This window comes from Ruditapes philippinarum, unplaced genomic scaffold (assembly GCF_026571515.1).
Source record: "Ruditapes philippinarum isolate M1 unplaced genomic scaffold, ASM2657151v2 ctg5909_1_1_1_1, whole genome shotgun sequence".
NCBI lineage: Eukaryota > Metazoa > Mollusca > Bivalvia > Venerida > Veneridae > Ruditapes > Ruditapes philippinarum.
This window is the reverse complement of record NW_026855922.1, coordinates 158,678-184,238: the sequence shown is the minus strand read 5'-3', so window position 1 is coordinate 184,238 and position 25,561 is coordinate 158,678. Positions and strand designations below refer to the sequence as shown.

At 31.0% G+C, this 25,561-nt stretch overlaps 1 protein-coding gene across 1 annotated transcript; it reads left to right on the top strand.

Moving 5' to 3' along the window:
• The first annotated feature begins 725 nt into the window (after window positions 1–725).
• LOC132744814 (putative uncharacterized protein DDB_G0277255) lies at window positions 726–3,507 on the top strand. Its single transcript, XM_060733593.1, has 3 exons — window positions 726–862; window positions 1,290–1,664; window positions 3,326–3,507. The coding sequence occupies exons 1-3, from the start codon at window positions 747–749 to the stop codon at window positions 3,477–3,479; spliced, it is 645 nt and encodes a 214-aa protein (XP_060589576.1). The 5' UTR covers window positions 726–746; the 3' UTR covers window positions 3,480–3,507.
• Window positions 3,508–25,561: the final 22,054 nt, after the last annotated feature.

The window sequence follows — 25,561 nt, the reverse complement described above, 5'->3', positions numbered from 1 at the left end:
CAAAAATGGCGGGAGAAGTCTAGGTGTTTAGTTGTTCATCCAAATCCATGAAATTTATTTTAAAAGATGATGATACAATGGATCTTATGAAAAATCGTTGCTTTTCAAATACAACTATCGAACTGTAGATTTATTGTCGTACTCTATCCTAACTTTTGGTGTGTCTATTGACCCTTGTAATGCATAACAATTTAGATATATGATCAGTATGGTGTTTAGATATTGTATTTTTCTTGCTTTATTCATCGACGTTTACTATATATTTTTTCAGTTTGTAATATCCGTTTAATCAAAGAAAGAAAACTGTCTTCTGTCCGATGGTTTTATTTTGAATATATATGTGAAGTAGTAATGTTCATATACATTTCTTTTATCAGTTTTTAACTTGATGCCATGATGTCCAATTTATGACCTTTTTCAATCCAAATCAAATATATGTCAAGATAACAAAGAGAGTTTCATATCAATATTTTAAGTTTGAAAACTTACTTTATTTTAAACATGATTAAACGCATACTCAACTTATGCTGTATTTGTAATTGTCTTTTTTATTTCTGGTATACAGCATGAAATCGACATTTCTTTACAAATAGTTTACAAATAGGAAAAGAGTACGTATATTTTTAGAATGACCTTAAAGCCAAAGATAACAAAAGTCAAAAGGTCAAAACATCCTACTTTTGATTACTTTTGAATATAAAATTAACTTATCTCTTTATTTCACCACTGTCATCCGCCTGAACAAGATGCTATCAGTACTCGCTTCTTCTTTGGTATTCCTGTCTGGTTTCATAGGACATGCAGATCTCATATCTGCAGATGTACTATCAAAGCAAGTTGTCAAAGCAGAGCTTTATGTACGGTATGTAGTTGATTTTGTTTACTTTTAATTTGTGAGTTGACATACTTTAAGTTATTTACGGTTAATTAAAATAGTAAAATACTTAAATCCATACAAACACATCTGCAAATGTTTCAAAATTCAAAATATAACCAGTTCAGTTTAAATAGTAAGTTCTGATTCAGCAGGTGCTAGGGGACGGGATACGTTGGTCGGTAGCCTGCAATAACCACTACCGTCCATGAACAAGCTCAATCAAACCGACCTTGCAATATTTTCAATTTTGATATGTTGCGCTTTCTTTAGGAATTCTGTTTCTCTATATTTTAAGATTTTTTCTTTGCTTTCTTTAAAATGCAGTGTATATGGAGTTTCATTAAAAAGACAACTGTAAGAGCCGTAATGTAATTCACTATTTCGTTTCTTAAATGTATTTTACATTTTCAAGGCCTTGGGCAAGTTCAGTTGAAGGGTTTGGATTAGATTTTGGAAGTGGAAGCTGGGGTGGCAGCAGCAGCGGCAGTAACACCGATAGCGGCAGTAGTAGTAGCAGTAGCGGAAGTAGTAGTAGTAGTAGTAGCAGTAGTAGTAGCAGCAGTAGCAGCAGCAGCAGCAGTAGTAGCAGTGGAAGCAGCAGTAGCAGCAGCAGTGAAAGTTCAAGCAATAGCAGTAGTATTTTAGTCGGAAAACGTGAATGGCACTACCATTGGGGTGTTGTTGTTACAACTTCAGACAACCAAAAATGGCTCGTATACACTACCAATGATTATGGATTCGACCCAATAGAAACTGCATTACTCGACGCACGACGCATGTCTTCATCGTAAGTTTCTATACCCGGCGATTTCCCTGATTATTTTTGACGTTGACATTTTTTATCAAAAGAGATGCATTACAAAACTGAAACTGTTTTCAAAAGTAGAACCTTTATGTTTTGTCGGATTTTAAATGTCACGTGATTACTTTTCAGCATCACTGGTAGAGAAAATCCTCAGGCACCCCCGTACATGCTATTATTAGGCACGAGCGTGTACCTGATTAGCATTACTGACGTTCCATAAACTAGCTGAGTCCCTAGTGGGATTCGAACTTCGTACCTAAATGTAAGAAATTGTATCTTAATTTCGATTTGCCAACAGAATATAAAACTAGAAATGTGTCATCATGCCCTGGATGCCCGCGCATGCAGCCAAAATTTCAGATGGTGCATTAATTATTTTTTGCATTTTAAGTTCAAAGCCGTTAAAACTTTTCAATGTTAACACAAACCATTTTCATACAATGTTCAAGACACTGAAATGATTCAGTCTTAACCTTTTAAAAATGTATCTATATTATTTTCAAAGTGAAAGGGACATAACTCTGCAAACAAATCATCAAACCATGACCAAATTCCAACTTGACCTGCCAATTCCTTTGACATATCCATATGTCACATTTAAGTTGAATATGTAACACTGTTGGGTAGATAATGAACAGAAACTGTAAATTTCATATTATTTTCAAAGTGAAAGGGGCATAACTCTGCATTAAAATCATTGAACCATGACCAAATTCAAACTTGGCCTGGGCATTCCAAAAACATATCCATATGTTTGAGTTGAATGTGTTGTACAGTTGGGGAGATAATAAACGGAAACTGAAAATTTCATATTACTTTCAAAATGAAAGGGGCATAACTCTGCCAAAAATCATTGAACCATGACCAAATTTGAACTTGACCTGCGCATTCTTTTGACGCATCCATATGTCAAGTTTGAGTTTAATGTGTTGTACCGTTGGGGAGATTATGAACGGAAACTGAAAATTTCATATTATTTTCAAAGTGAAAGGGGCATAACTCTGCCAAAAATCATCGAACTATGACCAAATTCGAACTTGAACTGTATTTTCTCATGACATATCCATATGTCAAGTTTGATTTGAATGTGTTGTACCGTTGGGGGGATAATGAACGGAAACTGAAATTTCATATTATTTTCAAAGTAAAAGGGGCATAACTCTGTCAAAAATCATCGAACCATGACCAAATTCAAACTTGACCTGTATTTTGTCATGACATATCAATATGTTAAGTTTGAGTTGAATGTGTTGTACCGTTGGGGAGATAATGAACGGAAACTGAAATTTCATATTATTTTAAAAGTAAAAGGGGCATAACTCTGAAAAAATCATCGAACCATGACCAAATTCAAACTTGACCTGTATTTTGTCATGACATATTTATATGTTAAGTTTGAGTTGAATGTGTGCAACCGTTATTAAGATAATGAACGGAAACTGATAATGACGGAATGATAGAAGGACGGAAGGACGGAATGACGGAACAGGGTAACACTATATGCCCCGGCCATTACATGGCGGGGGCATAAAAATTGTCTTTATTCATGCTAGGTGCATAATGATATAGTAAAATATGTTTATATTCTCTTGAATAAATGCATAATTTTCATATATTTCTGCACAAACGATTTGCAATTGCAGATGGACAAGAAACAAATGTGGTGCAGTACGTAACCATACCGTAAACGATTTCATGAAAGCTGGAAGAATTGGTTGTGAATACAGCGTTTTCTCATGCAATGATAAAATGGCTACAGAGGCAATTTGGCGATTAGTTACTGAAACATCTTGTTGAATTAGGAGCTAAAAATAAACTGATAATTCAAGCATAGTGTCTATTTTATCTATGTTGAAGTTGTTTTGTTGAAAGATATGTTAAAATGAAAACATAGTAAATATCGCCGAGTTACAATGTATAGACTTGACAAAGTAAAACCAATAAGTTAGGCCTGGCCTGAGGTTTTCTTCAGACGTGTGATGAATAAATGTCTATCACGGCAAAAGTGAAAATTTTGAAGCTCTGTTTGATTGTGCCTGATCATGAACAGTAGTGTTAATTGCAAGCTACCGTCCATGACCCCTAGCACAGGCTGGATTATCATTCGGCCATTTGTGACTTTCATATTTATCTAAAATAATTGAAGATTCTTTTTTAAATTTGTTGTTGATGATTGATACAGAAAAAAACTAATTTATAGGCATTGAAATGCAACAAAACGTAAGTAAATTAGGCGTATATTGACACATTTGTTCAATAAATACGTAAAAAGGCTAAACATTTACTTACCAAAACTTTAACGTTAGTGGTTTCATATGCACTTGCTTAAATAAAAATTAAAACTGGAAAAAATACTCAACCATAAAAAGACTTTCACATGACAGACAATAACAAATTCCTATTTTGAATATCAGTTTTCAATGCAATGTCGCTATCATCTTAATTAGTCACATTCCTGTCAAAAATAAAATGTTTAATGCCGAGTTATCATAAGGAAACACACAAAAAACAATTTCAGAGAAAAATACACAATTTTAGATCAACAATTTGCTGTCTTATGTGCTTTACATTTGAATTTCATGCATGGACGTTCTTTAATTCATATAAATCATTTACTCCTGACATATTCGAATATTCATTTAGAAGATTCTAGTAAATGGTAATAGTTTTCCTAAATTGCTGACATCAGAAATCGTGAAATAATGGATATAAAAAAGAATACGCCAGCAGGCGTCTGAAATTAAACATACATTCGGACTTGCATAATTTTGGTATAGTCAGAAGTACAATATATATAAGCATCTTTATTACCTTTTTCTAATTGTTCTTGATGATTACAGTTATAAAGAGAAAAACATACTTATAGACATGGTGTTGCAACAAAACTTATTACGTACTTTATGAAAAATGTGTAGAATAAAGGCATAAAATATATAATAATTTACTTGTCTATATAGTAATAACATGTGTAAAGAGTTTATTTAATGGAAAAATAACAAATAACTTCAATGGTAGTGATTTCGCGTTCACTTGCTTTAATTATAACTGAAAAAAGATTTAATTAACCTTTGACATAAAACCTTTGTCACAATGTATTTTAACATATTTTTAAAAAAAAGTATTTCACGCGACTGACAATAACACTTTTATACATTTTTTGTGTATTTTAAAAATCAGCTTTCAAATTACTCAGATCATCATATATATAATACATTAAAAACACTCACAAAAATAAGTTCAAACATATATATCCAACCTAACAAATCATCCGACAACAAATTCTAAGCGTCTGATTACCTGCCCAAATAAAATGACATGGCGTCTGCATCAATGGTAATTTATTATGGAACTACACTAACTATCTCTCAGTTGTGATAAACCTTCACTCTCACTTATTTTATTATATTAGTTCAATGCTGATGAGACTTACTTTGCTCTGTCCATACTTTAAGTTGAAGTTATATTTATTTTTTATTTTATGTTCTCATTGTGAGCTATCCTGACTAGATTTCTCTCGCATAGACCATATAAGTTAAGAGGTTAGTTAACTAAACATGTAACGGACAGTCGACCTGTCATTTGAGGTTTCAAATATTGTGTTCATCTCGATAGTTCAATGTCTTCTCTTCTCATAAAAGTACACACATAGACCGAATCAGCATTTTTATATTTCTTGTTAAATCTGTTATCAATTGCTAAAGCATATATAGATAATTTTTTTTAACTGTACGTTATAATACGTGTATTTAATTTCACTAGCAATCGATTGTCATATGCTTACCTCAGAACTTTTTATTACGCTTCGTTTGGATTAACAATTGCTACTCGACTGCTAATCTTGAAAATTCAAAGCTCTGGTCCGACACGATTAATCCGTTCATACTTGAACTTTATTTCACAGTTGCATTACGTTGTTCTCAATAAATGCCTTAATACCCTGCCATACCAGCAAGGCTATCTGATCACCAGAAAAAGCAATAAATTTTTCCTATGGCTAAATAAAAGACATCAGTCGATTTGTTTTAGTCAATGTTTTTCGTTGATGTACAAACTTTTAAGTTCCATCTTTATCAATAATTTTTTTTCTGTTGTATTTTTTATTAGTTATGTATTTGAATAAACTATTTTCTTTTATTCGAATTAGATCAATGCAATTGTATAGATTAGTCTCGGATCTAACATCATCTACCTTATGACTAAGTAAGTCCATGTAATTAAAAGAATTATTTTATTTATGCAGGTTCGTATTTTCATGGTAAATTTAGCCCGTAAATAGCCCAATTATATTTTTTGATTTGCTAATTCATTAGTCTCAACTGGTTGCTTTAGCTACATGTGGTAACAGACATAATTTATATGAGTGCGATATTGCATCTCTAATATTTCTTGGGTTAAAGTCATCGAGTGAGGCTGGTGAGTACAGCCCAGTATGAGAGTTCTAAGAAAAGAAAAATTAATAGAATCAGACAAAGCTACTATGAAACTTTGAATTTTGTTTATCCAACGTTTGGTATGATAAGTATAGTAGTCTGTAATTTATCGGCCTGACCAATATACAAATCCAATTAGTCGAATGTTCGTATAGCCTGATCATTTATTTCTTTTACATATGCTACACTCTTACTGTGGCGTCGTTTTTTCTATACAAAATGTAAGTTGTTCATAATTGGTCAGTAGGGTTCAAAATACTATTTTTCTAAGATTTTTTTACAAATTACTTAACAATAAGATTTAATAAAACCAAATGATTCGAAAAGGCTAAAACAGCATTTGTAGTTTATATGTGGAAATGTCATTAAATGATAATTTACATCTATGTGGTTAGCATACAATCTCGTAAAAAATACATGACTGCACCATCGTCTGGTACTATTTTCTCTTATGAATGGGCGCTGCGTGATCTAGACGCTTGCCACTATCATCGGCCTTTGACGAAGTTTAATGGTGCAGTTAGTCGATCGCAATATAGCATTCGTAGTCTTGATCTTTTTTCATTGATCATTTTGTGGATAGATTCATCTACTCCTTGCTAAGTGCATTTCTGTATTAGTTTATTCTTGTGTAATTATTTAAAATTGCAGTATGTGACGTTTAATAGTTTTATAAGACAAGAGTTTGTCACGTGGTAATACTCAATCTACTATACTGCCAGATAAAAAGCTTTTCCTTGTGTTCAATATCTACCAATCTCTATATTAGTATAACTGAGCCAAGTTTCTTGCCACATATAGCAATGCCTAGATCATATGAAATGTTAAGTCATTGTTCTTCTCGCACAATATACTTGTGTAAATTCAACTGACGATTCGATATATCAACTGTTGTCTCTCTGAGATATGCACTCTATATTCATCACTTTCTCGTTTATTGTCATTATTCGTAAACGCTCAAGTTCGCTGTCTTGACTACAACAACATGTGATCCTTGCTATAGCTTTAATTGCTACATACGATATATAAATAGCGTCTGAATGTGAACTCTCTTCTATAATATGTAACTTTAATTCCAAGTGAATAAATGATTATTTAACTATAGTAATCGTAGGCTTTCTCTCCGCATGCGTCCCGCTTTGTTTGACATTAATTTTGTTTTATTTCGAAGTGATAGAATAATGCTATGTCTTCTGTTCATAGATTCTCTTACAACTTGTGTCACCTTATATCTATAACGAAAGTCAATACATTCCGATTTACACGTTTTTATCAAAATTGTCTTTTTTTGTCGTATTCTTAAAATTCTGAGATGATTTCTCATGATAATATAATTGAGATTCGTTGCCCAGGTTTCGCTTATCCTTCGACTTTTTATACTGAAAAATTAGTATTCAATCTCAATCTCTCTCGATGTTCTCTACTCATGTCCTAGTATAGTTTATAAAAAATTACTTTATCTAATCATTTCATATTCAGTCATTGAGATTTGAAGGTAATTAACTATGCTAACTGACTTCTATGCTTACTCTGCATTCTATAACAATAATACTAATAATACATTATATACTTGATGCTGAAACATGATTCTTCCCACATTAATGTCATATATCTGACTCATCAAACATGTGTTTTCTCAATAGTGCTTTTAATTTCTTGGATTCGCGATTCCTATCGTTTCGATTCTTTCGTCACATTTAATTGGTAGTGTGCGTAAATGTGTAAATATTGGATCGATATTTGAAGATACTTATATAACAAACATATGACATTATAAATGATTCAAAAAACTAGGCACATGGATAGCAAAGATTGATTATTTTGGTTTCATATTAATAATGATATTTTATAAAAAAAAAATTCTGTTATGATTGCTACTATAATCCTGGAGATTTTTTTTTTTACTATTATATTTATTTTTGTTTTATTATCACTGTATCCAATTCATTAACACTTCAGAAATTTATATCGATGTAAGTCTCTAATGAGCTGTCTTATCTCTTAAGCTAGCGTCTCCAAAAGCAATAGCGCAGGTTCAATTGGGTAAACAAATTTTCTTCCTTAATCCACTTTTGTTGTGTAGTTATTGAGATAACTGTGAAAAATAAGCCACCTCTCTACTTTCCACCTGCAGTGTTTTTTTATTTAATTATTTTTTTTATATTACCTTTTTTTTACTTTTATTCATAATTTTATTCTGATCATACATGTTACACAATTGTATTAGCACGTTTTAATAACTATAATATGGACCTCTCGGATAAATTGACTGTGAACAAATTAGTTTAGAAACTGAGTCAGCCTTTAATTAACTATAAAGATAATGAGATCCTCAATATAGTGTAGTTTGATTCTATCAGTTGGAGCATTGATTAATGCATAGATGTTCATACCCTATTTTCCAAATCCTTGTGTGAATCTATGACTGTTTCATCGACCCATTCGACAGACAACCCTCTCGAGTCATAGTATGAATTTAACATATTTAAGAACCTACATTATATTGCTTACTTGTGAAGCACTCTGGATTGTCGCTGTTGCAGCGAATTGTTTGGTATGGCTTTTCAAGAGAGTCAATTTAGAACAAAAATTGACTGTAAAAAAGCACCCCTAATTTTGTGTACATTGACTGTGAATCAGCTGAATACATAGATGTCATTTTTGCTACCAAATGAAGTGATACTATATCTATAAACTATCTGAATATTTGGTATTTTGCGCATAGATGTTGTTTTGCAGTCACACTTTTTTTTTTAATGCGCGGCACTATTGCTTGTTAAATAATTTTCTTTATTTAATTTGTGAACTTTTATCTTTTTTAGAGCAACGCTATTATTATAAAATGATCCCGTCTATGCTTATGCCTTCCATGCTCACTGAAAGACTTAATATGAATCATGGAAAATGCTGATAATCAACTCTATCCCTGTGTATATAGCGATATAATCACGCGCTACTCCTCAGTGTTTGCAACCAAAATTGCTAGTTCATATGAGAATAGTTATTTAATACAGTTCTTGTATTCCGACTGTCTCATCTTTAAAATAAATAAATCTCTGTAGTATTATTTGAATGATTGCCTCAGCATACTTCCTGCATCTCTGATGTTGAATTTGTCTAACTTCTAATGTCTATCTTTTTTCACACTTGATCAAATATTAGACCTCGTGAAATTTGTGATTTCATTCGCATCTATTTAAAGCAGACGCACATCAATGTGCCTCTTATATATAAAAGTGACTAAATGATAAACACATACTGACAGATTCATTACGGTAGTAGTTTACTGTGGATTTGCTACATTGTCATTCACAGCATTTGAGATCTTGGATGACATAGTTCTATATAAGAAATATAAAAAAGATTTCATTTGTTCATAAATTAGCATGCAATCGTCTCTTTAGTAGTATTATACTAAAGTTATGTATATGTCCTAAACGTTTGATGGCGTATAAATACTAAATTTTGTTTTACCTGCACAATATAGCGGTATGTATTTTTATTTTCGTCAACATGAAATAAAATGTTCAAACATATCTCTCGCAAGATCCATATCGCTTCGATCTTTTGTCTAAGCATGTTGTGACGATGCGATAGCAAAAATATAATGATTCTTGTGGATATGTAAGTATTCTTAACGTGACTCTACCAAGTGCTACAGCTCAAACTATATTATGTTATCATAGTTGACTCATATTTAATTCTTAATTAAATTGATGTGTTAGTATGATACCTATACACTTTAATAAGCTTAAAGGTTTCGATTTAGATGAATGTGAGATGCTTCCTAATACGCTAGTATTTATATCGAGCGCCTCTTATTAAGTATATTTTGTTTTGATATTTTGTGTGATTTTGGGACTGACTTAAATCTGGTAGTGTGTATGGGTATTCTTTGCATTCTTTCGAAGTAATTCGATACCTTGTCACTCGCCACGTAATGTCTACGCATCTCGCCTGAGTAGAGCATAACCCTCGGTGTTGCTAAGATAGTTTCGTACAAGTATAATGTCATGAATGGAATTATAGAACATTATTTCTCAATGTCTTCTTACCAATGTGAAAGCAAGCCATACCTTCTCAGCCCATCGATGTAGGCCGGAATGCATATCACTTTTACAGTTATCTCGTACCTGATGAAATGTTACGATAGTAACGATCATTTAACTGTCGTAAAATGCCTTTATCAAATTTAAGAAATGCTATCAAGCTTTTGTGTTTATCTCATATGTGCTAGTTCTATATGTAATTTTATGTGTGGGTGGGAGGTGTTGTCTGGTGTGGTGTGGGGAGTGTGGGAGTGGTGCGTGGTGGTGAGCGCGGAGCGCCTCGGGAGGGGCGGTAGTGCTGAATCAAAACAATATATAATATCTGATTGCTATAAATACTCTCTGTAAGATTTATACTCTATTTCAATTCTATCACTCCGACAGTATTTACTAAGATACTTCTCGATATTTATCATGCTTTTAAATTCATATTTTCCTTTTTTAGCCATTATTATTGCACTTTTTATGAAGGTTTTACTATATCGCAATATTTTATATCGAGTCGGTGAAAGTTTCAGTAGAATTTGAAAACAAGCGATTCTATACAATGGCGCTATTGTGCAAAGTGATGAAAATTCTCAGTTATTTGTTAGACGCTCTGATCCAGACGTTCCTCGCATACTATTAAGGTAACATCCGCCGAAGAGCTCCCTCTGGCTGAGAGATCTCATCTATCAAAAGTCAGTGAAGCTCAAACACGAACGTATTTTGGTATTACAGATTAATCAAATGATTACATGACAGAGATTTCTATATTCGAAGTCAGTGTCAATGAAATAAGTATTAAATCTTTTTTTATAGGGCGTTTATACCATTAAAGGTTAAGCAATGTTAGGAGGACCTTATAGGCCGACTAGGGGTGGCAGCTTCATGTTGTAAAATGACTTGACATGATATGATTGATTATATTCGAATATAAGTTTTGATTTTTATGAAAAACCCAAACATAGTGAATTGGATCTGTGAATTAAAATGGGTTACGTGTAATATGAGTGGCCTTGAAAGAATTATTTTTTAAGGTTGGAAATACGGAAGAAGATATTTATCTGTGTTAATAGCGGAATGATCTAATTATATACACAATATAATGAAGTGTGTTAAATTAACTAATATTAATGATTGGGCCAGGCTTTTTGCAGTCCATTTCAATATATATAAATCATATACTTTACAAATTTCTATCATTCAAGTATTGATTGTGTATTTCCGCTTTAGAAGCCGAATAACAATTTATATTGGTGTTTGCAATTTTGTGCTGTAAGGTAATACATCAGTTTGAAAACATATCAATGTGATTACCTTCATTCAGTTGCAATTACAACATTATCTATTAAATACTGCTCCTTATTTAAACGTTGAGATGATATTTTACTGGCTGTTATATTCAATCTTTCTTAGCGCATGTATCTTGCTGATATAGACTCAGACAGCATCTAGCGCTGTTTCTGGGTATGTATTAACTTTACATTTGCTTATTCACCTTTTCTTGCTGAGTTGCGGAATATTGTTTAAATTCCTTTCGCTTTTTGACATGTCCTAGCTCTAAATAATCTATATAGATCTGACAGTTATCTCACCGAATTAGTATTTCAATAGTTAATGTCGTATACCTGATTATATTATAGTATTATCCGATAATTTCTTCGTAATGCTACATCTAATAGTGTAGTGTGTATCTGTTGTACAGGTTATTAAATTGATTTTTTAGCTGAGCTATTAAAATGCAACTCTATCAATTCGATTTCTCCTGGCAACCTAGCGACTTCAGTCAGGCAATTGTCTACTGATACAAGATATAAGGATGAAACTTGACGAAAATTAATTTAGCGTTTATCTGGCTATTTTCATGATAAGGTGTATTGATTGGCTATGTCAATTGCCTGTGGAAGGTTTATCATTTTTTTATTTATTTTTTTATCCTAGCTCACAAAAAACCCTTTATTGTGTCGGCTTAAATGTCTGTGTTTTAAATCAACTTTATAAAATGTCACCATTAAACATTTTTTAGCATTTAACCACGTGATATTTTAAAAGAGATTATCGAATACAATCACCCATTTACCCCTGTTTTCATTTCTAATGTCCAAACATTCATATTACGCACATCGTACCCCATATTTATTTTCACAGTCCAAATGTCAAATATTGTTTGGGTTTTTTTTCATAACAAAATCACAAACATATATTTATTTTCGATATAATTCAATCATAAATCATGTCCAGTTCATTTTACAACATGACATTATCAGCTGAAATGGTACAATTTGCTTTAAATTTTGAACAATTCTTTTTTTAGAGTAAGAAGAAAAAATGAAATGTACGGTAAATGAAATACCCTAGAAACTTGTGGATGATCTGAACAAAATATCTAATTTAGCTAGAAATCAGTATAAATCCCACACAAGGTTCCGGTTATAAATATTAATAACTTCTTGGTTAAACAAATAACAATAAATTCATATTTTGCATAATAGCGAATTTAATACCGATTTTCTCAATTTTCTGAAATTCCACAAATATTTCTAAGTAATTAAACCTTCAAATAATATTAATAACTAATATTGATTTGAAAAGCTGATAACTTTCGAGATCATTAATCATCGGAAGGAATAGAAATAGTAAGGGTTAAATTAAGAGTTTATGCAGCTTATATATGTTTGGAACCATATCCTTTACGGTTGGTCTATATTAGGGAGATAATTCGAGATACATAAACAAATTCATAACAAAATATAATTTTGATAGAACTACAGGGATAAACACCAAAATTTAACTTTTTTGTATTTTACAGGATCTTTTTCGAGATCATTCGTAAGGTTAAAACTCGTAAAGTATTTGCAGTTTCCCATTACATGTCTCGATTTCCCTTCTTAACTGATGCTTTCTATATAATTCATGATTTTACTTGTCGAAAACTTATTCCTTATCCGCGCGTATCAAAAATGCATACGTTGCTTATACCTGATGCACAAAAAATTATTTGCAGTTCAATCCATCAAAAAATCTAGAGGGCCTCTATTACTGCGTTATGAATCTTCTATTCAAGTGCCTTCTTTTCAGCTTGTTCGTTTTTTCTACTTATATAGATAAAATATGGAGTCACTATGAATTTTTGCGACTTTGTGCGGTCCGTGATTTTTAACAGTTTTATGCTATCGCATGAAAATAGCTTACAATATTTGTCTTCGTGAGTGTTCTTGAACCATTGTATTTCATGGTTGACCAATTCAACGCATGCTGATGCCCGTAAAAATATAATAACGCTATTATTCTAACATGAACTACTTCTTGGAAAATACATATCACATTTACTAATTTGAACTATTAACTTTATCAAGAATAATTGCAGATCTAATTGCTTTGTGACAATTTAAATCAGCGACGAATTTAGTTTGCTTTCTTTTTACTCTGAGCCATTTTTCAATCGCTTGCATCAAATTACGTATTGCTTATGCTGCCTTTAATGAAATCCAATGCAGGAGTTTCAATACATGAAGGACTCCGAGTTTATTTTGAAGAGCGTCTAAATATTAATAGCTTACTTTAATTATTGGCAACCGGAGCTGTATCAGACATATTAAATTGATATCCATCTCAATTTCGTGTGGAGTGCTTTACACCAGTAGGCGTCCAAACAATTACTTTAAAATTATATTGTCCTTAAAAAAGGATGACTGCCTAAAACATGATCAATGTCAATTTCGTATGGTAGAAATATCTTACAAGCCTCAGCGTTCGTGGTCCAAATGGCGTTTCTTGTATCATGATTCCATCTATTTTGACGCGAACATACATCATTATGGTATTGGGCGGTAAATGACAGGCTTCACACAAGGCTTTGCGAAAAGGGTAGACACAATGCCTGTTAAAGTCAAATTCATCAACTGATCTCAAAATCCTTTGAAATTCTGTCTATTATTCTTTTTAGTATAAACCTTGAATATACGGGTCTTATTTGATTTCTAAGAAAATTATCATTGCTTATTGTTTGATCGTAAAGTAAATAATATGTAAATTTTGTTGCGCGAGATAATGATTCTTAAGAAATGTTACATTGAAATTTAATTATTTTTGTATTTTTAACATTGTTGAATATGCAGTATTAACCATAATTTAATTAAAACACAATCATAGCATTCTCGAGGATGGTTAATATAGATCTAAATAGCACAATTTGGAAGAAATACGACACTTGTGCGATGACTGTATTTTGTGCCTTTAGAGAACTTATCTACTTTCTGTCAGTTAATTAATGGAATAAATGCTGACTAAATAACAAACTTAAATCATCCAAAAAACTTCACGCCGATTAAAATAACCATGACATTTTGATTTCTTTTATTTATAAAACTATCTATTTTAATTTATACAATATTTAAAAGTTGTCTCTGTTTTTGCATGATCTCAATTTAAGATGATTTATCCATTATAAAATTACACTTTAATGTTCGAAGATCTCTGTTTACGATTGCATCAAACGTAGCGAGATTAATAACGACACCATAGGCATCGGTGGTAATGTAAGCATGAATCATGCTTTTAATTAGTTAATAGTTATATGACCTTTCCAATAAATCAATTTAGTCAGTTGCAGTCTTACCATACACTAAACTGAATATGCAGGATTGATTTAAATTTTTTACTCAGACATAACAAACAACAGTATGTAAAATAATTTTCTGTAAATCTGTCTAGAAAACAAATGCCAACAGATATATCTCAGGATTTAATAAACCGATTAAAAAAATTAATCATTTTGAATGGAAACATAGAATATTCGACTAATGTAAAAGTACTTAATTGTTTTATTGTTGCCTCATTTGTTGAAATAAAGACATATGATTATTCTCCCTTCTTCGAAATAAAAGCAAATTCTAATGTCAAACCAAAGGGTAGTCAGAAAAATTAAGCTAAAATTCTTCAATAAAATATTCAATGCAATAAGCTTACACAGAATATATATTGAAGATTCTTTTCAGCTTCATAAGTTGATTGGAAGAAATTGATTTACGAAATAATAAGAGTATACAGAAGCATAATACTATATAGGAAACAATGTCAGATTGCTACTAGATCTCTTACAGAATGTCTTAGAAAACAACAATATTGCATCTTTTCACTGGGTCAGTACATATAATTAGAGAGCTGAAACGGAATTGAAAAGACATTTATTGTTGAGAATTGGCCTTACCACATGTGACATTTACATTAAATTGATTCGGTAATTGAAATATAATAAAATAATCAGCATTAAGACCATTCGCAGAAGCGCAAACACTTTTGTCAGTGAAAGATAAGAAATGTTATTGAAATAATCGATAACAACATTCACGTGAACCTGCATTAACTAGATCTACTGACGATATATATGTACTGCGTCATTCCATTTTTACAAATATAAGATGTCACAATAATTTATGACATTTTCACTATATAAATACAATGTGTTTTAGCCTTTATCGAAATACATTTTGGTTTATTTACTTATTGTTAGTTAATTTGTAAAAAAAATCTTTAGAAAAATATATATTTGAACCATACTGAACCATATGAACCTTTTCTTTAGAAAAAAACCCTTTTATATAAAAAATATACTTCCCTAGTACTTATAGTATCCATTTTCAACCAAAACGTTGGATAAAACAATTAAAGCTTTTTGTCCTGTCCATAATTTATTTTTAATATGCCTCACATGCCTCACGATATTTAATATAATCTACGCCAATGTCTTACTTTACAAAATTGATGGAATTAGCATCAAAATTGCTTGCTGCCAATTAAGAATCGACTCATCAATCTTTTATAAATCTTTAAACTCTGACAGAGAGCCATTATCAAAATATCTGACTCGAGAAAGAATTTATTAAAACATTATATAATAATTACCATTATCAACTTGTTTTAGATAAAACTTATGATTGCAATTTTAAGTTATCTTATCTAAAGGCTAACAAGCTGTGTCTTTTATTTATTTTTTGTTTTGTTATATAATTTGTAAGCAATAAAATAAGGTCTATGTTGTGCCAGTAATTTTATGGTTGGTTCTCAAACGAGCTGTAATAAAATGTTTCTGTAAGTTATTGAACACACATTTATATTCCACGTAAACGTAACAAAATAAATATATTATGTTGCTATTATAAGTAGCGTTTAAACCACTCAGCTTTGATTACGAGAATGCGCCATTTGCTCTAAAAGAAATATTAAAACAAATATATTTCTTTCATGCTATTTCATACTATTTCTTTTAGTATTATTATTTCAAAATTCAAACAAAACAAAAATTTTAAAGTCAAAACGTCTTCATGAGATAAAAATTAAAATACAATGCCTGTCATTTCGAAGAGCAGATTTACCATTGAAGGAAACGCGTGCTAGTTGCGCGTGTATTTGTTGGGGAATGTTTGTTTGTGTGTTTGTTTGTTTGTTTGTTTGTTTGTTTGACAGCAAGAAAAGACCAACAGCTGAAGTACGACCAAAATGTGTTACAATTGGCGTAATAAAAACAAACAAGCTACATTTTCGCTGCTCAATTAATCATTAAAATGTTTAATCCATTTAAATAATTTAAAAGTTAACAAGTCCCTTATTTACATTTTATTATAATAGTAAGGAACATAAATTGAACACTGTGCTCAAATTATCGCCAGCATTTGCAGACCATTCCGTAAAATATTATTACACACATTCACAATTTTCTACCACAAAACTTAAGTTCTCTGATATCGTTCTATAATGTTTTTCAATATAATTGCAGAAATGATTTTCGTTCCATTAAACTCTATGAAGTACAATTATATCTAAAAGTGTCATTTTAATATTAATGGCTTCTCTCTAACTATTGCAAAGAAAATTTCCTGTGAGTGTAAAATATAATGTTTGTTTCACATATTGCTGTTTTCGAATTGAAAATCCGCGCATGACTGTCCTATAAATCATTTAATCCTGACAGATTCCAAGATTTATTTAGAAGAGTCTAAATGGTAATAGGTTATCTAAATTGATGCCAATAGGAGTTTTGTATTATGCATATTAAAATGATATTAATCTTGATTTCTCCTGAAAGAATACACCAGCAGGCGTCTGATACAAAGTACTTACACATATATCTGATATGAATGAAGTGTATTTGTTAGCTATCTATGTCAATTGTTTATTGAAGTTTTTTTTCATTAAAAGTTATAATTATTTGATTTTTGGTGATTTAAGCAATGTGTGTTTATAAACTTTTTAGTTATTTGTCCTATCTCACTAAATGTCTTTTGGTGCGTCAGTGTTACAGATCAACTTTTACATCTCACCTAATAACATATAACCAATGGACTTTCGACAATTGAATCATGTGGTGTTTTAAAAGAAATCATTATATGATCCAATATAATCTTTTTTTCCCTCGTTTTCATTTCATGAGTCACAAAATCTATATCAAATGCATATCGTACCATATATTATTTCAGAGTCCAAAATAACTATATGGAATGAATATTATTCTCCATCTAGCCTCGTTCTTATTTTCAGAGTCCAAAAATAATATCAACTTCTTTAAGTACTTGAAGCAACAAAGTTCTATTTCTATGTCTCATAATGTTGTTGTGAAATAAAAATGTCATTAGACATTGTAGAGTGCAATACTGTTTCTATTTGACTTGCAAAATATATACCAGATTTAGCTTGTAAAAAGATTTGTGTACCACTCAAGCCGGTGTTAGAGGTCGTTATGGATGTTTCACTTTATCATTATCCCTCATGTACAAACTCCTTATCCAGATTTTTTTTACTACGTGTTCAATAGAAGTCAGAATTGCACTGAAGAATTAATAAAAACCTCATAATATCTACAATATCCATATTTTACAATTGCCTTTGACAAGGGGCGTCCGTTGACTTCAAACCACTTGTCCCTCATCGCTGTGGGTTGGAATCCCGACAGGGAATTTGGATTCTGTTGTGTGAGGAAGCTATCAAGCTAGCTTACGGGCGTCGGTGGTTCTACTAAATAGAGAAAATAAGAATCCCTAAAGAAAGTCCAACACAACATAATTGAAAATGTTGCACGCTCGGTTTGATTGAGTCTGTTCATGGACGGTACTGTAAAGTGCAAACTACCGTCCACGCCCCCTAGCACCGGCTTCAGCAGAATTCAACATTTAAACATGAAATGGTAAAATTTTCAATTTAGAAACATCCGCAGATGTGTTCATACGGCGGTTATCATGGAACCTTCAACGTGACACTTCCGTGCCATTCCATGAAAAGCGGCGTATGGTCCCCAATTAATAGAAAGCGTGTGCCCTAAATGAGAAAACAATGGGCGGAACTAAATAAAATGGAATTTTGAAAGGGAATCAGAGGTTATGAAGCCTGCATATCACAGATAAGACGTCAAAAGACAAAGTTTAAAAGCAGGCAACATATCCTAAGGGTGATTCAACAGTATTCAAGTAGGAATATTGGAACCACCCAACTAGAAAATGCCGAAAAGTTAAAACTAAAAATACCACAAACACAACAATAATGTCGTGCTGAACGATCTTTAAGGATCGGAAATATAACATCCCTGATTGAATGTACGGGGCGACTTTTTACAGCCTCCACACGGCACAAACAACGCTGATGTGGCGATAAAATAGAGAAAATAAGAATCCCTAAAGAAGTCCAACACAACATAATTGACAATGTTGCAGGCTCGGTTTGATTGAGCCTGTTCATGGACGGTACTGTAAAGTGCAAACTACCGTCAACGCCCCCTAGCACCGGCTTAATCAGAATTGAACATTTAAAAAGAAATAATACACGGAAGGGCACCTGAGGTCTTCCTCCACCAGTAAAGGTGGAAGGTTGTCATATGACCTATGACCTATACTGTGTCGGTGTGACGTAAAACCCAATCAAACAAACAAACAGCCTATGACTAAAAACTATCAAATGAAAATCAACTTATTAAATTGTCATAAAACAATCTGCAATCAAAATCATATCTTTTAGAATTTTAACACGTTCCAAATGTCAAATATTGGTTTTCAATTTCAAAATCAAAAACATGTCGTTGCTTTTGCTATATTTCAATCATAGAACATGCCCGGTTCATTTTACAACATGGCTTTATCATCTGAAAAGGTACAATTTTCTTTAATATTTGAACGATTCTTCTTAAAGTAAAAAAAGAAAATGAAATGTACGATAAATGAAATACCCTATAAACTTGTGGATGCTCTGAACAAAATATTTAATTTAGCTAGAAATCAGTATAAATTACACACAAGGACATGTTCAGGGTATAAATATTAATAACCTCTTGGGAAATCAAATAACAATAAATTCATATTTTGCATAACAGCGAATTCAATACCAATTTTCTCAATTTTCCGAAATTCAACCAATATTTTTAAGTAATTTAACCTTCAACTAAAATTGATTTGAAAAAAAAACGGATAAGTTTCGAGATCATTGATCATCGGAAGGAATAGAAATAGTTAGGTTTCAATTAAGAGTTTATGCAGCTTTTATATATTTGGAACTATATCCTTCACGGTTGGTCTATATTAGGGAAATAGTTCGTGATGCGTCTGAAACTATAAACAAATTCATAACAAAATATAAACTTGATAGTCCTACAGAGATAAACACAAAATTATTTTTATTTTGAAGGATTTTTCCGAGGTATCAGTACTTACAGGTATAAAAAAAACTCGTAAATGTATAATGCATTTTTGACAAATCAAACGCATGTGATTGTAAAATAATAACAGTTTACCTAACATAAAACATACTTCTTGGAAACACATATCACTTAAGCTAATTTGTACTGCATTAACTTTATTCAAAGAACATAATTGCATCTAAATTGCTTGCTGGCAATTTAAATTCAAGGCATGAATTAAGTTTGTTTTTGTTTTCTTTGAGAATTTTCAATCGGTTCCAATCAAAATCAAATTTTCGGTTTGATTATGGCTGCATTTCAATAGAAATCCAATGCAGATGTGTTCACAAAAATAATTAAATCCTGACAGATACCGAGATTTATTTAAGAGCGTCTGAATGGTAAAAGCTTACTTTAATTATTGGCAACCGGAGCTATGTATCAGACATATTAAATTGATATTCATCTCAATTTCATGTGGAGCAGTACACCAGTAGGCGTCCAAACAAGTACTTAAGATTATATTTCCCTTAAAAAATTGTCTGTAGAAATATCTTACAACCTCAACGTGCTTTGGTCCAAATGGTGTTTCTCCAATAATGATCCCATCTATGTTTGACCGGAACATACAGTAATATAGTATTTTAGTTACATACAAGGCTTTGGAAAAGGGTAGATGCAATGCGTTAAACCAAATCTAATCCTTTGAAATTCTATAATTCTTCCTTATTAGTATAAACCTTGAATAAGCGGATTTTTTTTCTTATGATACCTAATTGTTTGATTGTTAAGTAAATCAATATGAAAATTTATGTTGGTATAAATACCTTTACCATCATTGCATTCTCGAAGGGGATGGTTAATTAGATCAAAATATGAACAAATTTAGGAAGAAAACGAGAACTTGTGCTGATGCTGGTAGTGCTATTAGAGACTTAATCTTATTTCTGGTTGTTAATACATGGAATACATGTGATAAATAAACAATATTTATTCAACAAAAAAATCCAGCGATTAAAGAATAGCAAGACATTTTGTTTCATTTTTTGGATAAAATTATCTATTATTATTTATTATCATTTAAAAGTTTGCTTTCTTTTTTATGCTTTTAATGTCAAATTTAAGAATTGATCATATTTAATTTAACATTTAATGTTCGAACATCTCGTTTAAGTTTGCATCCGTAGAATTGTATAAGGAAAACATAGAAGTTTGGTGAAAGGCATGGAAATCATGTTTAATTAGTTAATGTCATATAGAATCTTTCCAATTATCTTTCTCAGTTGCAATTCCCCACACTTACAGAATATTAAAGTTGATGCAAATTTCTGTTTGTTTTACTGTAGCATAACAGTCAACAGGTTAACATATCCCTTTATAGTCAACAAAACAATGCAACCGTTTATATCTCAAAAGATATCCGAATAAAATTATCATTTGACAGAAACGTAGTAATTCGGAAATGTAGCACTTATTGTATTTATTGTTTCTCATTTGTTACCTGTGTGAAATAAAGAAATATTAATTATTCTCCCACTTTCTAACCAACCTACGCCAATTAAATATCAAACAAAGAGATTCAGACAAAATAGTAAATTTTCTCAAATATGTCCTGATGATGTTACAAGTAATTTTGAAGAGAATATTTTCAGCTTCATAATTGAATTGGAAATTTGATTTTGAATTGGAAATTTGATTTGGACAATATTGAGGATATACAGACAGAGAATAATTGGCTGCAAATGACACAGTTGATTCTGATCTCTTTAACACAATCTAGAAAACAAAATAATTTCATCTACTCATTATATTTAATTATGTAACAACAAACTTAGTCAGTTATATAAGAGAGCTGGAGAATTGAAAAGGAAACTTTATTGTCTGAGAATTGTTACCACTGTTACAACCTTTTACATATTTATTCATTTATTTTAAATACATGTATAACAAACAAATCGGTCTAAGACTATTTTCGTCAAAGAAGATAAGAAAACATTATTGAAACGAATAGATAACAAAAATTCGTGCTGATTAAACTACGACATATGTACTGTGTCATTCATTTCTACAATATAATATCATAATGATTTATGAAATTTTCCACTATATAAACTACAAATGTGTTTTAGCCTTTTCGGACACATTTTGGATTTATTTACTTATTGTGAAGTTAATTTGTAAAGAAATCTTTAAAAAATATATATTTGAACCATGCTGAACCATATGAACCCTTTTTTAGAAAACAAACCCTTTTAAATAAAAAAAAATACTTTCCTAGTACTTATAGTATCCATTTTCAACCAAAATGTTGGATAAAACAATTAAAGCTTTTTGTCCTGTCCATAATTTATTTTTAATATGCCTCACATGCCTCACGATATTTAATATAATCTGCGCCAAATGTCTTATTTTACAAAATTGATGGAATTAGCATCAAAATTGCTTGCTGCCAATTTAGAATCGACTCATCAATCTTTTATAAATCTTTAAACGCTGACAGATTTTTTTTGAGAGCCTTTATTAAAATATCTGACTCGAGAAAGAATTTATTAAAACATTATATAATAATAACCATTATAAACTTGTTTTAGATAAAACTTATGATTGCAATTTTTGTACTACATACTTCGTCTTGAACTAAAGTTATCTTATCTAAAGGGTAACAAGCTGTGTCTTTTGATTTTTTGTTATATAATTTTTAAGCAATAAAATAAGGTCTATGTTGTTCCAGTAATTTTATGGTTGGTTCTCAAACGAGCTGTAATAAAATGTTTCTGTTAGTTATTGAAAACACATTTATATTCTAAGTAAACGTAACAAAATAAATATATTATGTTGCTATTATAAGTAGCGTTTAAACCACTCAGCTTTGATTACGTGCATGCGCCATTTGCTCTAAAAGAAATATTAAAACAAATGAATTTCTTTCATGCAGCTCTTTTAGTATTATAATTTCAAAATTCAAACAAAAATAACACTTAAATGTCAAAACGTCTTCATGAGATTAAAAATTTAAAATACAATGCCTGTCATTTCGAAGGGCAATTTTACCATTGAAGGAAACGTGTGCTAGTTGTATTTCTTGGTTTTTGTTTGTTTGTTTGATTGTTTCTTTGTTTGCTTGTTTGTTTTCAAAGAAGACCGACAGCTGAAGTACGACCAAAATGTGTTACAATTGGCGTAATAAAATCAAACAAGCTACACTTTCACTGCTCAATTAATCATGAAAATGTTTAATTCCGTTTAAATAATTTAAAAGTTAACAAGTCCCTTATTTACATTTTATTATAATAGTAAGGAACATAAACTGAACACTGTCCTCAAATTATCGCCAGCATTTGCAGACCATTCCGTAAAATATCATAACATACATTCACAATTTTCTACTACAAAACTTAAGTTTTCTGATATCGTTCTATAATTTTTTCAATATAATTGCAGAAATGATTTTCGTTCCATTAAACTCTATGAAGTACAATTATATCTAAAAGTGTCCTTTTAACGTTGGTGAGTATTAATGGCTTCTCAAAGAACTAGCTTCTGCAAAGAAAATAAAAGCTTTTCTGTTAGTGTAAAATATAATTTTCTTTTCACATATTGCTGATTTGGAATTGAAAATCCGCGCATGACTGTCCTATAAATCATTTAATCCTGACAGATTCCAAGATTTATTTAGAAGAGTATAAATGGTAATAGGTTACCTAAACTGATGTTAAGGAGTTATGTATTATGCATATTAAAATGATATTAATCTTGATTTCTCTTGCAAGAATACGCCAGCAGGCGTCTGAAACAAATAAGTATTTACAAATATATCTATCTGGTATTTAATGAATTAGGTGTATTGGTTAGCTATCTATGACAATTGCTTATGGATTTTTTAATTTGTTTTAATAATCATGATCTAATCATTGTTGATCAATTTTTTGTCCTACCTCCTTAAAAGTCCTTGATCCGCCAGCTTAAAGGTCAGTGCTTCAAATCAACATTTATATCACACAACCAATACTTTTTCAGCATTTGAACCACGCGATGTTTTAAAAGAAATAATTATTGGATCCAATCACCAATTTACCCCTGTTTTCATTTCCATTGTCCAAACATTCATATTAAGCATATCGTACTCCATATTTATTTTCACAGTCCAAAAATTACTATATTAAATGTATTACATCTGGCCTCGTTCTTATTTTCAGAGTCAAAATATCAAACCAGATCCTAATTGTATTTTAAGCAACAAAGTTCTGCCACTTTTGCACAAAATGGTAAAAAGAATTCATTATACGTTGTTCAGAACAAAACTAAATCCATTTGACTCGAACACAGCTGCAAAACCAGATCGTTCAACACTACATTATTATTGTGTTTGTGGCATTTAGTTATTTCAATTTGGGTTTTACTATTTGGGTGGTTCCAGTATTCTTTACTTGTATATAGTATTATCACCCTTAGGACATGTTGCCTGCATTTTTTAATCGGTCTTTTGATAGTTCATCTGTGATATGCATGCTTCATAACTTGTTTTCTTTTTTTAATTGGGGACCATCCGTCGCTTTTCGTGGAATGTCTCTAACGTGATACATTGAAGTGTCAATGATCACATCTATAAAATTGTGGGAGGCTCCGAACAAAATATTTAATATAGGTAGAAATCAGCATGAATCACACACAGGCGACATGTTTTAGGGTATTAATATTAATTACCTCTTGGGAAATCAAATGACAATAAATTCATATGTTGCATAACAGAGCATTCAATACCAATTTTCTCAATTTTCCAATATTATTTTAAAGAAATTTAACCTTAAACTTAAAATTATTTGAAAAATAAATTAATCTCGAGATCATTGATCATCGGAAGGAATGGAAATATAGTAAAGATTCAATTATTATAAAAGTTTATTTTGAAACATTGTTTGACGGGTCGATACTGGTATTTTAATTATTCGACTGAAAATTCAGGCTATTATAACTTAGTTTCAACATTTTGACATTGCTATCTGATTGTTATCATTTTTTATCAATTTTATGACGAGTGGTGGACAATCGTTTTTTTATAAACACTTTTGTTTTTAAAAGCTTCCTACTTGTTTATAAAAAAATAGTATCATCAGTTCACTCATAATTTTTTCTTCATCAGTAGGGATTAATTTGATTCTTGCAATGTATATTTTTATGACATTGTACAACTTTCCGGGCTGAATTATACAAACCTAGTTTTTCTTTTTGGTGGCAATGTGTAGATCAATTTTTGAAGGAGATAGTTACAATTATATATCATTGTTTCAGTAAGTTGGATAAGAAACGTATATGAATACAGTAACTTATTCATCACGTACCCAAAACTAAAAAGTGTTTTGGATGCAGTTTCTATATAGTTGGAACAATACACAGTTATCACATGGTTATATCATTCACGACTGAGATATACTTTGAATATAGTTCGGGATACACAAAATGACACTATTGCAATTTTATATCAAACCCTAAACTTGACAGAATTACAGGAATAAAGACAAATTTCTTTTAGTTAGACGGATTTCTTCGTGTTATCAATACTTGTTTTCAAAAAGGGGAGAGATGTAATAACTCGTAAAGGTATTATGCATCTCCCTTCAATCTTCCATTCCTTAAAATCAAAATGTATCTGTATTTTTTGATGCAAATTATTCCTAAATCAAAAGCCAACCAGAATGTATTGGCCTTAAATCTTGAGATTTAGTATAAACGATAAATACGAGTGCTAAGAGAGAAAATTTT

Coding starts and splice junctions, on each gene's coding strand:
- LOC132744814 (XM_060733593.1), top strand. CDS start 747: ATGCTATCAGTACTCGCTTCTTCTTTGGTATTCCTGTCTGGTTTCATA. Junction 863..1,289: donor AAAGCAGAGCTTTATGTACG/GTATGTAGTTGA, acceptor TACATTTTCAAG/GCCTTGGGCAAGTTCAGTTG. Junction 1,665..3,325: donor GCACGACGCATGTCTTCATC/GTAAGTTTCTAT, acceptor TTGCAATTGCAG/ATGGACAAGAAACAAATGTG.